This window comes from Trachurus trachurus (genome assembly GCF_905171665.1).
Source record: "Trachurus trachurus genome assembly, chromosome: 8".
Classification (NCBI taxonomy): Eukaryota; Metazoa; Chordata; class Actinopteri; order Carangiformes; family Carangidae; genus Trachurus; species Trachurus trachurus.
In genome coordinates, this window is record NC_139905.1 from 22019384 (window position 1) to 22034900 (window position 15517).

General features: G+C 41.6%; 2 protein-coding genes across 2 annotated transcripts; both read right to left on the minus strand.

The window, feature by feature from the left end:
* Positions 1 to 5561: 5561 nt before the first annotated feature.
* syngr3a (synaptogyrin 3a) lies at positions 5562 to 10105 on the minus strand (the record flags this gene model as incomplete). The annotated part of the gene is made up of 4 exons (XM_083977184.1): positions 5562 to 5771; positions 6769 to 6914; positions 7415 to 7649; positions 10004 to 10105. The coding sequence occupies 4 exons, from the start codon at positions 10103 to 10105 to the stop codon at positions 5562 to 5564; spliced, it is 693 nt and encodes a 230-aa protein (XP_083833310.1).
* A 2789-nt stretch (positions 10106 to 12894) lies between these two features.
* Positions 12895 to 15513, minus strand: gfer (growth factor, augmenter of liver regeneration (ERV1 homolog, S. cerevisiae)). Its single transcript, XM_083977944.1, has 3 exons — positions 15294 to 15513; positions 14235 to 14449; positions 12895 to 13866 (listed from the first exon to the last, which is right to left on the minus strand). The coding sequence occupies exons 1-3, from the start codon at positions 15504 to 15506 to the stop codon at positions 13704 to 13706; spliced, it is 591 nt and encodes a 196-aa protein (XP_083834070.1). The 5' UTR covers positions 15507 to 15513; the 3' UTR covers positions 12895 to 13703.
* Positions 15514 to 15517: the final 4 nt, after the last annotated feature.

Below are 15517 nucleotides of genomic sequence, written 5' to 3' on the forward strand. Positions count from 1 at the left end.
ACATTTCTTCATACAATGAGTTATTATAAATAAATGCCTAATGCTATCATATCACTGGCAACACAAAAACGTATCATCTTTCCCAACACTACACACTCAATTAAAGCTTTGGCACACTGGACATGTTTACTGTGTCTAAGGAGACACTGGATAGATTCAGTGCAGTCTGTTCATCTTCTCTCTCAGGACCCTTCGCTGGGAGTGATGTGTGCATATGTGTGTGTGTGAATGTATGTTGACTTGAAGAGACTAAGATTAAGGTGGAGTTAGGTATCTAGCTGTGATTATGAAAACAGTCAGGAATACATCAAGTGAACAAGACCCAAACGTGTGTGTGTGAGATGAGAGTGGTGATAGAGTAAGATCACAATCTTTAAAGAAAAGGTTTATCAATTATGATTTTTCAAATAAAAATACCCCCCAAAATTGAGTGTGCAGCCCAAACACTATTGTTAAAATTCTGTTTAATATCTGTGCCTCTGCCTCAACAGCCATCTGTGGAGTAGTTATTATGCATATGTGGGGAAAACAGAACTGCAGTGGTCATTTCATAAGATCTGGGAAATCTGAGTCAAACTTTTCCAGTAATTAAATTCTTCCAATGATTACGTCTTTCCTAAAAAGATATATAAAAAAAAATCTTATGTCATTTAAAAGTGGACCAAACTTCACACAGTAAACTCAGGCACAGAAACAGGCAGTCCAAAACATGTTATCTTTTTTATTGGAGTGACGGTCAGACTGCAGTCCAGAGACATTCAGCTAATAGACAGTGACACACATCTCTGTACATGGCGTTTTTACACTGAAGAGATCAAACATCTTCAGAACAAGGAGAAACAACTCAGAAGAAACATGTTAAAGGGGTAGCACACTACAAAATCAACGTTTACTTATTTGTTCAACGGGGTTAAATTTTCATCATTAGCATTGATGGGGCAGAATATTGAAATGCCGATGCAATGTAATTTACTGGAAACCCCACAATTGATGGCACCGGCATTAATACATATCGTATATCACATCATTGTATCTTAGTCTAAGAAAAAGACGGCGTGATCACATAAAACTTTGATTTTGGTGCCGACGGCCCCTTTAAGTGCGGTCAAACAAAGTATTTCCAACAAAGAGTGCATACTAGTTAATAAATAATCATTAATATTATTTTTTTTATTTTCAGTAGTACAGGACAAACCAGACCCTGGACATCATCACACACAGGTTCCATTTACTTCAATAACATACTGAATTTTACAATCAACCAATACCACACTAGTGTACATGGGCCAGAGCACAAAAACACAGAGAATGCTTGTATTATTATTTTTATCTACCACACTGACTGAAGAGACCGAAGCACTGAGAACAAAAATACAACCTGACCATCAATACCCCAGTCACACCCAACCACTGAACTATACTGGTGGTTTCTCATATTTCAGCATGTTCATAGTATTATTTAGATTTTACATTAATTGTATAGTTCGATGGGGAGGAAAATAAACGTAGAGATTTAAAACTTTAACCACTGATATTCATTTAAATTGTAGCCAATTAAAATCCAGCACGGGAAACGATGCAGACTACCATGTTGAGGGGTACAGTAAAGAAGGTGTAAATACAATAAATGTCATATACTGTTCAGCATTTTGTGAGATTTGAAAACCAGTGCATAATTAAGCAGTGTCTGACCTAAAAGACAATGTCATGAAAAGTACCAGGTCAAATAGCACATTTAATGCCTCAAGTATCTGCAAGTTGGTATTTATCATAATTTATGGTGAAGAAAAAACAATGGCCGCCTCAAAGGTGGGGAATCCATTGTAAAGATATATCCAAAAAATACCTAATTAAAAATACGTGACTATAGTTTTTGTTGTTGGCTTAAACATGCAAAAGTCACAAGTGTAGAAATTAGCATTACCAAATAGATTTATCGGTAGCCCACCGTGCACCTGAGGACATGAAAGTATTTGGAAAATCAACCCAACCTCAAACCTCATCTAGTAATAGTCCAGTCCCCAGCAGTGTTGCACGCCTTCCTCAAAGCCCCAAACCAAACCCTGAAAGAAAGCACTACTGGAACAACCCTCAGTTTAAACCGGCTCACTACTCACTTAACTACCCACTCATAGACAGTCTGGTGAATAAAACACACAAGATCATGCTCACGTGTAAATCCTAAACAAGTAGTCTTTGATCTGATTTACAAGACTATGACAGACTTTTTGTACTTTTTAGTGCTGGAAATAGAAACTTCAGGAACACAAAGGTTTATATCCAGTTGCTTTAAGAGCCATTTCCTTACAAGTATACTCATCTGACTTTTGTGACCTTACTTTTTGATTACTTACAGTAGATAAACCCTCATATTGAGATTTTATGGTTAGGACTGGAACACAGAGCCTGAGCTTTGTTAGCTGTTTCTGCCTGTTAGCATCCTGTAGCTCAAAGCCGCAGGTTGTGGGGTCAGGTATAACTTAGGTTCCTTTGACTTACAGTCAGCTTTTCGGGGGCATTAAATTTTTTTTTTTTTTTTAATTTTTCTTCTTAGGGTGTAATCTGGGTGTGTGGACACATTTCTGACCATATAGCCTACTGTGATAACTACAACACAAGAAGGAATGCTGTTGGTGCATTGTTGATTGTTGGCGAATCCCACTTTGCAAAACGCTTTGGAGTCAACTTAAGAATTACATAGTATTCAATATATAGTAAGTCTTATACAACAATTCCATGCATTACTATCATCATTACTTTTAAAACTCAAAAGAGCGTCAATTGTCCCACTGCAATGGAGCCTTCATGGGATCAGATTAGAATAGCAGGCAAGGCATTCTACAGGTCAATTATATCACTCTAATAGTACGTTTTATATTTGGCTCTTTCATCCAAAAAATAAAAATAGAAAAAAAAATCATTTCTTTTCATTTCATAACTTGACATATCTTTTTTTAAAGTATATTTGTTGGGCTTTTTCGCCTTTAATGGACCGCACAGTCAAGAGAGAGACAGGAAATGGGGAGGCAGAGAGGGGGGGATGACTTGCAGGAAAGGGCCGCTCGATGCGGGATTCAAGCCAGGGCCGCCTGCAGAGAGGACTGTAGCCTCAACACATGGGGCGGCTGCTCAACCTACTGAGCTAAACGCCGCCCCATAACTTGACATATCTTGACAGTGACACTGATATAATATATATTAAGCAGAAAGACTTAATTTTCTTTTGGGGGAATTAATTAAATGGTGAAACAGACAAATGATTCCTCCTCTGCACTAAAACTCTGACGAACACAAGTCTGAGAAAATAACTTTTATGCACCACAGAATTGAATCGACTGCACACACTCACACTTTGTCACACAAACACGCAGATTTACAGTCTCTCATGCATGTTAATGCAGGTGCACATGTACACCTGTTGCACGAGGACGCACTCACACACACATGCACACACACACCAAAAACACAGATTCACTGATGGGCGAGTGGACGTGAACCATGACACAGAGACACTGCTACGCACCGACATAGTTGGCATGATTACTATCTACATCATTAGTGACCCACATCCACCCAAACCTGTCTCTGTCACCATGGCAACAGATTCCGACCCATCTCCATCAATGGCGAAGTTAAAGGATCAATGAATTAGCCAGCTAGCGATCCCTAACCTCCCACAAACAGGTTTTTTTTTTACTCTCCATTGCCTGAGACTGTACTCAATCATCCAGAAACCTGACCTCCCTCCTGCTTTGTGATTACATAAACTCCCATAGACAGTAACAGCATAGTAGTAATGTGGTAATCAAAAGACAGCAATAAGAACACAGGGCAGTTTGGCAGCTTCTAAAACGTAAACATAAACAGACCTGACTTATCCAGAATCTCAGCACTCGCCCCATTTTATACATACGACACTCAACGTCAGACACTGTCTCAAATCACCCACGACGTACATCCCCTGGCTGACATGGATGGATTATGAGACAATGAGCCCCTTGACACAGATGAGCAAAAGGCCCCCACCCGTTTCGTGGTCATTTCTCTTTTTGGTCGTTTTGCAACTCTTTGTCGTTGTTGTGTGTCTTTTTGTAGCCGCCCTATTGTTGTTTGGGGTTATTCAGTCTTTTTGCAGTTAATGCAAGTCTACTTGTTGTCATTTTGCCTCTCCTTGTGCACATTTTGCATGTCATAGTGGTCATTTTGTATCTTGTTGTCGTCATATCATTCTTTTTTTTTCCCTAATGAGAAATGTTGAACTGAAACGGCCACTTCATACAGAGTGTCTAGTACGATGTCCACCTAACTCCTTAGGTCACTGGACCTGGGTCTGTGAGCCCACTCAGTAATCCATCCATGCTTGAGACTGACATATAACAGACTCAAAAATGTTAAGGTATTGATTTGGGTTTCCCCAATGAGTCTTGAGAGTGATCGAACTGTGAAAACTGACCCCTGTGCATTAGTGAACCAGAATCACTTCGTAACAAGGTACTGGAGAAACATTTTTGCATGTTTTCCATTAAACTGTGTTAAAATAACGAACCCTGCCCAACATCAAGGAAGACCAAAAAATTCTTAAAACAACTTTGTCAATAATAATAATTTGTGGATGAAAAAAATCCTCTCAGGATCGCTTCGACTCATCATCTATATCTTACAGACTTCGCTGATCTTGTTCAATCCAGGTTGAACAATTTAGATAAATTCAATTTGTCACATTTGCCTGAGATTTTTGAGTACAATTCAAAGACTTGTAAGTAATTTGAGACAGTGTCTAAAACAGCTCTAATCTGACGGTAACTAGTCTATCTATAGTACAGTATATACCTACCTACATAATAATGTGAGATATTGCACTTGGTCACAAAACATTGTTGTCATTTGTTTGTATTTTTTCTTTACAGCATGTGGAAATCTACTAAATTAAGTCACTGTCTGAGACACACAGTACAGTATGGCACTTAGTTGATGTCTAAGTTTGGAAACATGCAGATTCAATACACATGTAACTGCAGCAGGGGAAGGGGGAGGAACAACCAGGTCGTACTGTAGCTAAGGAAACATTCCCCGTCACTGTTTGGCATGAGAGGGGATTTGACACTTGAATGAATGAAGAGTATGATGAAGGTGCTGCATGTGAGTGCCTTCTGCGCTATATTTAGTAATCTACTACTGCTCTGAGGTGGAGTCACTCACTTGTTAATTCCTTCATCACTTTTCTTTTTTTTGTTGTTGTTGACAAAATCGTGTTTGAATACTGCAAATAGGCCTCCTCTTCTGTATCTCCTCTTCTGGTTTTCTTTTTTGACTCATCTGCTCGGATCTGAGGACACTGAGGGTTTGCTAAAGTGGGTTCAACATACAGGTCTAGAAAAGTGCTGAGAAAGCTGGAATGTTAAGGAACGAGAGGAGGAAGGAAAGAAGGAGAGGCCATTTTTTTTTAACAGTTATTGAAAATCAACACATATAAAACTGCACGTGTAACATCACAGAAAGCAATTTTCTTTAACTTTCATCCCATCCCAGGACTTCCTCTCCCACCATCAGGTCTATCTGATCTAGTAAATGGGAACCTGGTATGTGGGCGCTGCGTTGTTCTCAGTGAATGGTGGACTCTGGTAGGTCTCTGTGGTCTCAGTGTTACCGCCCCCTGGTGAATTGGACGGGAAAGGCTTGGTCGGTGCGCCGCCATCCATGTGCTCCGTGGTGAACAGGGTCATGTCTGTACCAAGCAGATACTTCTGGACAGCACGCACTGTAAGACCAGCCTACAGAGGTGGGAATGGGAGAGAGAGTCAGAAAAACTACTCACGGTACGGCACTGACCCAGACGAAATCATAGAAAGATCAGTTGTTTTCATGACCAAATATTAGTCAGGAAAACACCTTTTAAAAAGCAGGGTTTTTATCATAGTAGCAGCTGGTTAGCTTAGCTTAGCATACACTCCGGATACAGGTGGAAACAGGTACCTCAGCTCAGACCAAAGGTTATAAAATCCACCAGTTTGCACAAACTCCAATAAGTTACTGCTCCCATGCAGTCAAGACAGAGTTTGGCACATAACAGGGTTGTTAAATGGGTTAACATGTCTTTTTTATATCCTTCTTTCTGTACAAATCAAACAAAAATGTAACAAACTCAGAGATGTTGTGGCTCTGATTGGCCTGTGTTGTTACTTGTGGTTTTTCCCTTATTTTGAGTTTTCGTGCTAGGCTGAACGAAAGACTACAGCAGAGGTGACCAACAGAGCGTCTCTTTTAAGTCTGCCAAAAGACAAATTTAAAACATTTTTTTATGTCCAAAAATATTTTTGATGAAGTTCAGACAAAGATGTTGATATCCTACCACGAAACACACAAACCTTATGGATAACTACTTAAAGGAGGTGCAGTCTGTAGGATTAATTGTAAGTCAGCAGAAGCATGACCAGTTTTCACCTCACCTTCAGTGAAATGGATTACTATCAAACGGACCAACCAGACTGACCAGAGAGGCCCTAATCCTGAGCCTTTGTTTGAAGTTGAAGCTGTTTGAAGTTATTAGCTTTGTAATTTGGAAAGTCAAACAGCTCTGTGGAAAATTGGGATGATTTTGTTTGTACTGGTCAGCAGCATATAGTTAAGTTTAGTTTAGTGTGGTGTGGTTTAGTTAGTTTTGATTAGACCTGTCTAGTTGTTCTTAGCTCCAGTATGTCTTCATCAGTCTGCAGTGTTGCATGTGTGCCTCTGTATGTCTGCGGCTGTGTGGTTGCATTATATCCTCACCCAAGTGATTATGGAGAAGAAAGAGAAGGCAATTGCTGCCCGAGCAGCATCTGCCCCCTGGTTGAGTGGCAGCTCATCAGGTGTGGTCCGTGACCACTGATTGGCCAGGAAACAGAAACTAACGAAGTACAGGAAGGTCCAGAAACCTGCCAGAGACCAGAGACACAGAGACACACATTGTGACAACAAAAAAGAAAGGTAATTCCTTGTCTAACTCTACAGAGGAAGAACAAAACACAGTCACCCACAAAGGTTTTGTTTTTTTTTAAATCCCATCTGAAGCTGTTCTTTGTTCCCTTTAGAAATAAAAAAATATTCTCATTTCCCTGACATCTTGTTAGTTAACAGGTTTAATGTCTTGTTCTCTCTTCTGATGCATGAAAGCAAACATCTGAAACAAAGAAGTGTGTCTACCTGTGGGAAATCCCGGCCTTTAAATCCTGCCTTTTTACATGATCAAGCATCAACAAGGACAGCTATTTATGGCTGATGTGTCTGCAGTACAATAACTGAACATGTAAGGCCCCACTGCACTTGTAAAATAATATTCACACCTGTCACTGTCACTGCTCCTGGTCATTTGACCATGAAATGTCCTGTCAGCTTTGTTTGCTGTATAACCGACTGCCCTTTGTTTCCTCCTCACCTGAGAAGCCGATCTCAAGCATCACAGCCTTCTTCCTGTCTTTGACGGAGCTGATGGAGGTGAACTTGTAGTCGAGCAGGAAGAAGAAGGAGCACGCCAGCAGGCCCACCAGGCCCACAAACACACCGTAGTTGCAGGCATCCGCATTCTTATTGAAGACACAGTGGAGACGCTCGCTGCCAATATTGACGTAACCCTCGTTGACGATAGAGGCGAAGACCACCAAGGAAAATATCTGTGAGGGTTGGGGACGGAAGAGGGCGGAGTCAAGGGAGAGAGAGAGAGAATGGGATGAGGCAGATTGGTAAGGCGGAAGAGAGAAGGAACACAGAGGGATATCAACGTACAGATGATTGCTTTGACAATCACCATATCTCCATTTGCTTCCCGTCACCATGACTTTAAAAAGACACAAGCAGGGGCTCGTTGGAAACAGGACTGTGGCCTCACTACGAGAGAGTGTCTCTTTGAGCGTGCTCAGACCAAAAGCATTAACCTAATTTCCACTCTTTCTCTCTGACTGACTGACTGAAGAGGTGGATGCTTCACTTCCTCTTAAGAATCACGTCGTCCCGAGGCAGTGTGTATAGCGAAAGAGGAATTGTGACAAAGGTTGCCATATCTCATCATGCTAAAACATTTTTCCCCACATTAGTTCATCCCGTTTCTATCAATAACAGCCCTTGTCACGTCTGATCGCTATAGTTTATTCGCTGTCTTCCTCCCTCCCTCTGTTCTCCACTCACACACTGACACTGATCAGCTGACTAACACACATTGGCAGAATAGGGCCGTGTGACACACACACACACGCAAATGCAGCCGCACTTGGGGGTTTGGGTCATATGATGTGGGAGGTGCACACAATGGGATAATGTCGGGAGCACATTTTAAACTAATCACATGTGTGGATATAATCTGAGCAGATACAAACATAGGGTGCTTTTAATGAATCAGCACGACAAAGCTGTCAAAGCTACATATCTGAACGTAAGGAGGAATTTTCACTAGTCTTTTCACGGTTGTCAGAGTGTGTGAAGGAAAACTTGTGAATTTACAGTTTTCCTGTACTTTCCACAGACTGTTTTTGACACTAGTTCACTTTCTACCTTCCTTATTTGCTTTACATTTTTGATTTTCTCAATTTAGGAGGATGTAAAGATAAAGAGAGCAGCAGCTTCAGCAATCTAAGAACTTTTTTTAGTTGAGGGAGAGAGAGAGTTTGTCCACAATAAACGAATTAGTGGTTTCTGGTATAGGCCTAGTTTCTGCAGCTAACCGCCACTGAACATTTGCTGAAGTGCTGCAGCCTATATTAAGTTCAGCTTCATGTTACCCTGTGTTATAGTCTTGACCCTTTGCTGGGAACAACTGGATGTGACTTCCAACGTCTGTATTCAGTGTTGGCCTATAGAAAAATCTCCAGTTACATCGATGAAATGGCTCTAATGCTCCAAATCATCACTGATAATGAGGTTGTTGTATTGTAGCTTGGTGCTGTGTGATGAGACACAATTGTAATTCTGAAGGTTTTCAGCAGTTAAAGGAATAAAAACACGTCACAATCTCAATTAAAACATAAAGCACATTAGCTAAAATGCTTTTTAAAGGACTGATGTGGGCTGTTTGGACGGAAGCCAGTAGGTTTAGGTTCACAGTGCCTGTTTCAAGAGTGAAACCTGTCTCACCCTGCTTCACCCATACAGTCCACATCATGTTGGTCAGATGTGGAGTCAGAGACTATAGCGAGGATGAAATAACTGCTTGTCCTCGTTCTGTAGAGATCCTACACTGGCCATGAAGACCTTCTCCGTGTCACCCAAAGGTGATGCGTTACATCAAACGCCAGGGCACGACGCGTCTCCGTGGCTCTGCGTGCGTAATGGTGCTCACGGACCAATCACAGGTGAGATGACGGACGACGACCGTTTAGGGCAAATCAGCAAAATCATTAATGGAAACATGATTGGGATTAAAAACACGAAGGGCTCGTGTGGTCAAAAATAGGATTGTGTTATTCTGTTTTTTTTATTAAAGAAAATATAATTGATTGCCATGCACGAACAACGGGGGGATGAGGGGGAGGCTGAGGAATATGAATATGGATCTGTCTTATTTTCTACACAATCCAGGTCCGGTCCACTGCTCATCTGAGCCTGTGCTTCACAACCTTTGTTGTTTAGAATATGAGGATAGGAGATGATACAGCTGTTTTCGGTCCATTAGCCTAAACATCTGTACCAAAATCAGATTCATGGTCAGGGTGTCAGATAACCACCAGGCCTGACAGGGTTACACCCTGTACCGTATATTTCTGTAGAAATTCACCCTCAAACACTGACACACACTCCTTCCACGGTTTTCCGATCACACACACTGCTCATCAATTATCGGTGCATTTCTGAGGATCTATATTTGCAGTGAGAACACGTCACGGGTCTCGCGCTGCAACGACAACAGAGAGGGACCCCCTCCTCCTCCTCCTCCTCCACCTCCACCTCCTCCAACATACACACACATCGGCTATACACGCTACTACACACGATTACACACACGCAAACAGCAGTACCGTAGAAAACCCGCTCTCACCCAGGACAGCGCTCTGAGGATGGTCTGCGGCTGCTTCGCGAAGCTAATCGGGTCGATGGTGGACCCGGTCCGGCCCGCTCCGAACGATCCCCCTCCGTCCATCTTCTCTCTCTCTCTCTTTACTCTCACTCTCTCTCGCTCTCTCTGTGCGCTCCTCGCGGCTCCACGCTCCCGGCTCCACGGCAGGATGGATGCGCTGCTGCTCCGCTGCTGTAGGGACGGTGGCTCTTGCGCGCACCCAGAGGCGCGCGGTCACAGCGCAGCGGCGGACGCGGCGCAAGAGGGGGCGCGTGCAAAAGCGGTCGTGCCCGCGCTACAGAGTGTGATGCCTGTGAGCCATTCATGAGTAAGACTTTGATTATACATATAAATCCTATAGGCTATAGAGATACGATCGCTGAACGAAGAAGGCAACAAAAAAGGTTGGTGTGTGTTGTGCCATTTTTCATCCTAAGGTTAAATTGCAAAGTTGCGGAGGGCTTGAAGAGCTCCTCCATCGATTCATTGTGTTGTTTTAGAAAAGGAAAAGAGAAAATCAAAGAAAGAAAATCAAAGAAAATCAACATAGGCCATAAAGCTCCAAAAACACTGGATCCCTTTTCCCATAATCAGATGTTATGCTGCATTCATGTGTCCTGTGTCCACACCTCACTTTAGGCCCAGTACTAACAAGGCTACATCTGATAATGGCAATTTGTAGCAAGTCGTTGCCAAGTGAAACCAAACACACAAACAGTTCAGGCATATATCCCTTAATTAACCTTGTTAATAGGCCTTTTGGATTCTGTCTTAATGAAACTGGTGCCAACACGTTGTTGACATGCATGTCTGCTTTTCACCAAGTGGGAGGTTTTGTTGTATATAATATTACCCCCCCCCCCCCCATTTTTTTTTTTTTTTTGGGGGGGGGGGGGGGGGGGGTAATATTCATTCATTTCAGTTTCATTAACAACTGCTCATCATTGTGGTTGAAACAAAATGGAATGTGAAAGGGTTACACCTCCACATGTTTCACACCCCTTGATCCTATGATGCCCACTTTGTATTAAAATGTGAATCTTCAAACTCAGTATGATGACATCAGTGTGACACGATTAGGGTTTATTTTCCACCTCAATCATGCCGATACATCCATTTTCATAGGTTTCAAGTACAAGTGAATGATTGTGCCCCTTAAGACCTGCACCTGAATTAGTTGTGGGTGGTGAGTTTTCACTTATCGGAATGACCAAATGTACCATTAAGACTAATAGAAATAGTCCCCTCTTAAGAGCAGCAAAATAGAGAGTTGGGTTGATATCAGCAAAGCTGTGAAACACCTGCATGGGTGTAGGCCTATTGTAGGTTTCCAATAAGTTTGTAATATAGACCTCCTGGAATCAGCAAATATTTACAGATGTATAGTTTTATTGTGGAATAAGAACTCCCCATTTCTAACGCCACTAGATCCCAAGAGAAAAATCACACAGTGAGAATGACCTCTCGGTCCTGACTGGCAGCTACAGCACAGGAGCTCTTCCTGAAGTTCAGTAGAACAGTTGACCTGATCTAAATGTGGGCGCATCGAGGACTGTTACTGTATAGGCTACAAACAATATACTGAGAGAAGAAACCGTGCATGAGGCGACCATCCGTCACACACATTGCTAATTTATGACAGATGGCATGGAAAACAGTCTCATGATGATGTAGCTTGGCCAAATACCACATAATATTCTGGTCACAAGTGACTTATCATGGGGTCTATACTAATTAATGCTGCCTCGACAATGACCATTTACTTGAACACCGCACTGCCTCAACATGAAATGAACCACACTGGTGCTGCAGGCACCTTTGATGTCAACAAAATCGTCTGGACTTGACCGTCCAATCCATGTGTTAACAAAATACGCAAAAATCTAATCAAATGAAATTCTCATCACAGTCCAGACACGTTGCATGTGAAACCGCCCCAGGAATAAATGGAAAGATAAAACATTCAAACTAACTGATGCCCAACAGTGATTATTTCAAGACCAGCATAGTCCTGTACCATGTTGCTGCTAAACCAGTGATGTCAGTGATATTGAATGAATTGTGCTGTGAACATGCACAACTGAAGCTGCTGTGCTAACACAATATCTTGCTCATCCCACTAGAGGGCGGTAATATTACATTACATTACTGAGCATATACAGTATGTAATCATTAAAGGAATAACCTTAACATGTCAGTATTGAGGCATGGTATAGCTCATTGGGTTGAGCAGGTGCCCCATATACAGAGGCTATAGTCCTCACTGCAGATGGGCCCGGTTCAAATACCCCAGCGCCCCTTTGCTGCGTGTCATTCCACCTCTCTGTCTCTCCATTTCCTGTCTCTCTCTGACTATCCAATCAATTAAAGGCATAAAAGCCGAAAACATGCCAGTATTGGGGAAAAAAGTAATTAAGACCAGGGTAAAGGAGAAATGCTGTAAATGTTTATATAACATAATGCAAACCCTTTATAGGATCATGATAACACTAAAACACATAGTGGCTAGAGGACTAGACTTATTTTAGTGTGTGTGTCCTTTACTGGTTCTTTAAATAACACATTCACGATCAGCATGTTTATTAATAACACACACACACACACACACACACACACACACACACACACACACACACACACACACACACACACACACACACACACACACACAGTGTGTCTCCTTGACTCAGGAGAGAGGTTCTGCATGGTGCTGAGACAAACAGGTCTGAAATAATGTTACCAAAGTGTTGTCTTAGCTTATTTTGTTCGTCCAAAAACAATTTTCACTGACATGAAATGAAGAAACACAAGTAAATAATCACACTTAAATTATTATTTAATTAGAAAATTAAATCATATCAGCACTGAATTATGCAAATAAATCAACAATCCCTCCAGGTAAATCGCCTCACAACACACACACACACACACACACACACACAAACTGAGCATTTATGATGAAAATACAGTCTGTAACCAAAATATAATATGTAAAGTGTTGCGATAAATATTTTTCCACATTTTAGAAATATATATTTTGTGTTGTCATGATACTCTAGGTCAAACAAAACTTCAAAACACAACAACAAACTGGATAAAGACACTACATTCTTGAATTCAGTTGTAAATAGCTCACTATTGAAAAGTGAAACTGGTCAAGTCTGAGTCTGGAATTCATAGTAAAAAACAAAAAAACAATAGCATGTGCACAGATACTCAGGTTACAGGCTGCTTGGTAATGAAGAAAAGCAGTGAAACAGGAAATAAATGTTTTAGAATGGACATGTCCCTGCACGTTTTCAGTTTTCACAAAAGATAGTATTTAAAATTTGTTTACCAAATTTTTAGATCTCCTCAATAATCTCAATAATAAAAATCACAGCAGGTTCATTGAAACATGTTTTACTATGAATCTTAATCCCAATTTGAGAGACAGAGAGGAATGCATAATTGTTTTGTGTCCTTATGTTTTATTACCAGATCAGTTGAAATAACTAACTAACAGAGCTAACAAGCCAGTTGATATTCGCCACACATCCTCATCACATCGGGCCTCTCCACAACAGAGATGTGAGCTAAACCTTGTGGTGTTTCCACATAAAGTTTTGCACTGACTTAAAGAATTGTTCTTCTCAGGTCTCAGCTCGGTCCTCACATCTCTGACAACTCCCGACACAATCCGTCAATCACAGGAACCGTCTTTCCATCCGTCTTTCCACCTCTCGTCCACTCGGGAGCAGTCGAACTCAGGCTTCCCCAGCCGGATGTTGACACCATTATGGAGATGACAGAACCACTGAGACAGAGCATGGCGACTGCTGGTGTCCGGATGATTGGTTTTTAATCTGTGGAGAGGAAATGAAAATTGTCTAATGTTATCTAATGGCAATTAAAAAGGAAGAAAAGTGGTTGGTGAAAGATAAGAGGAAGAGCATAGCATTGAGCAGAAAGATATAATAACTTTGACCAAAAGGCAGGGTTAAAGTCTGTGAGATACATGCCATACTGATACCAGTGAATGCATGCAAGGTACAAATACATATTTATCATAATACAAACATGTGGCACACTGGACAGCAGTATTGTGATTTGAACATAAATGAGTAAAATGTGCAAAATCCCAGCTAAGATCCCCTCAGTGTGACTTTTGCACATATTTTCTCACTACAACATGTGACTCTATATGAAACCTGAAGGAGCACTGTGGTCTGACCTTTCCCTGAGGTCTTCTGCACACTCATCACAGGGGAAGAACTTGGAGAAGAGGTTGATGAATTGCCCCATCTCTTGCTGCTGGTTGGGAGATGGACGGTCGGGGTAATAAGCCGCCATGGTGTGCAGAAAGGACCAGGTGTTGCGCCCTAGTTCCCCCCTGTCCAGTGGGCACTGTGGGTCTTCTTGCGGCTCCAACTCAGCAGCTCGGCCCCCCTGGAGGGTGAGAGTAGACATTCAAACACAGCGCCACACACAGCAGAGTCAATAAGCTGGTAGTAATTCATACTGATGAGAGCAGGGAAGCCAACTGCATTATGTCTTTTGTGGTTAATGGTGATTTGTGGCTGTGGTTGATACATGAGCCAGAGTAGCTATTTACTATCCAGTCCAACAGGCTGGGTCTATCAGTATCAAATAAATGTAATAAATTAATATATAAACATACCTGAAGCTAGAACATTAAAAGGATTGAAGAGAAAGTTTTGAGAGGGATGCCAAGAGTAGAAAAGAAATTGATTTGTGGTTTGAAAGACAATGACTCAGCAAATATTTAGATAAATGATTAACGTGTTTCAAGGCTCCAAACATTTTCTAAATTGAGCCTCTGTAGCCTACTGTTATGATTTGTTGCTTATTCTGACCATACATGAATGTAAAATATAGTAGCCTATTATTAGTTTGACTGAAACATCTGACTGAAGATGCTTCAAAGCTTTCTGGGTTTTTTTTTTCTTCTTGATTTTGTGACATTTTATTGTCGAAGTTGATTACTTGAGAAGACGATCTGGAAATTAATTGAAATTAAAGTAGCAGATACAAATTGTTGCCATGGGCCTCTGGTGTTAACATGTTAGAGCAGCCAATAACCAATAAGCAACCATGTCGTCATATATTAGGCTATATCGTTGTAATGCAGCGCTAAAAACTCAACAAAATACATAAATGAACCCAGACATATAAGATAATAAATCATAGAGTTTTATGACTATAGTCTCCCTAACAGATACAGTAGATAGATCCTCTAAAAACCTGCCACAGCACCGTGACCTCCTGTCACCTGTGTAGCAGCTGTCGTCTGTGTCTTCTGGACCTTCATCCACGATTTAAAGTCCGTACAAGCCCTGCACGGCTTCTTCTTCACCTCCCCGGTCTGCTCCTGCTCCTTACCGGAGCCGTCCTCCGGTGCTCTGCCGCCGACCGCAAACGGGAAACCTCCAAAGCCCTGCGGCACGGCGGCGGATGATCCTCTCGGTCCTGTGGGCGCAGCCATGTTCGCTCTCT

Coding starts and splice junctions, on each gene's coding strand:
- gfer (XM_083977944.1), bottom strand. CDS start 15,506: ATGGCTGCGCCCACAGGACCGAGAGGATCATCCGCCGCCGTGCCGCAG. Junction 14,450..15,293: donor AGACGACAGCTGCTACACAG/GTGACAGGAGGT, acceptor CTCACCCTCCAG/GGGGGCCGAGCTGCTGAGTT. Junction 13,867..14,234: donor GCAGAAGACCTCAGGGAAAG/GTCAGACCACAG, acceptor TCCTCTCCACAG/ATTAAAAACCAATCATCCGG.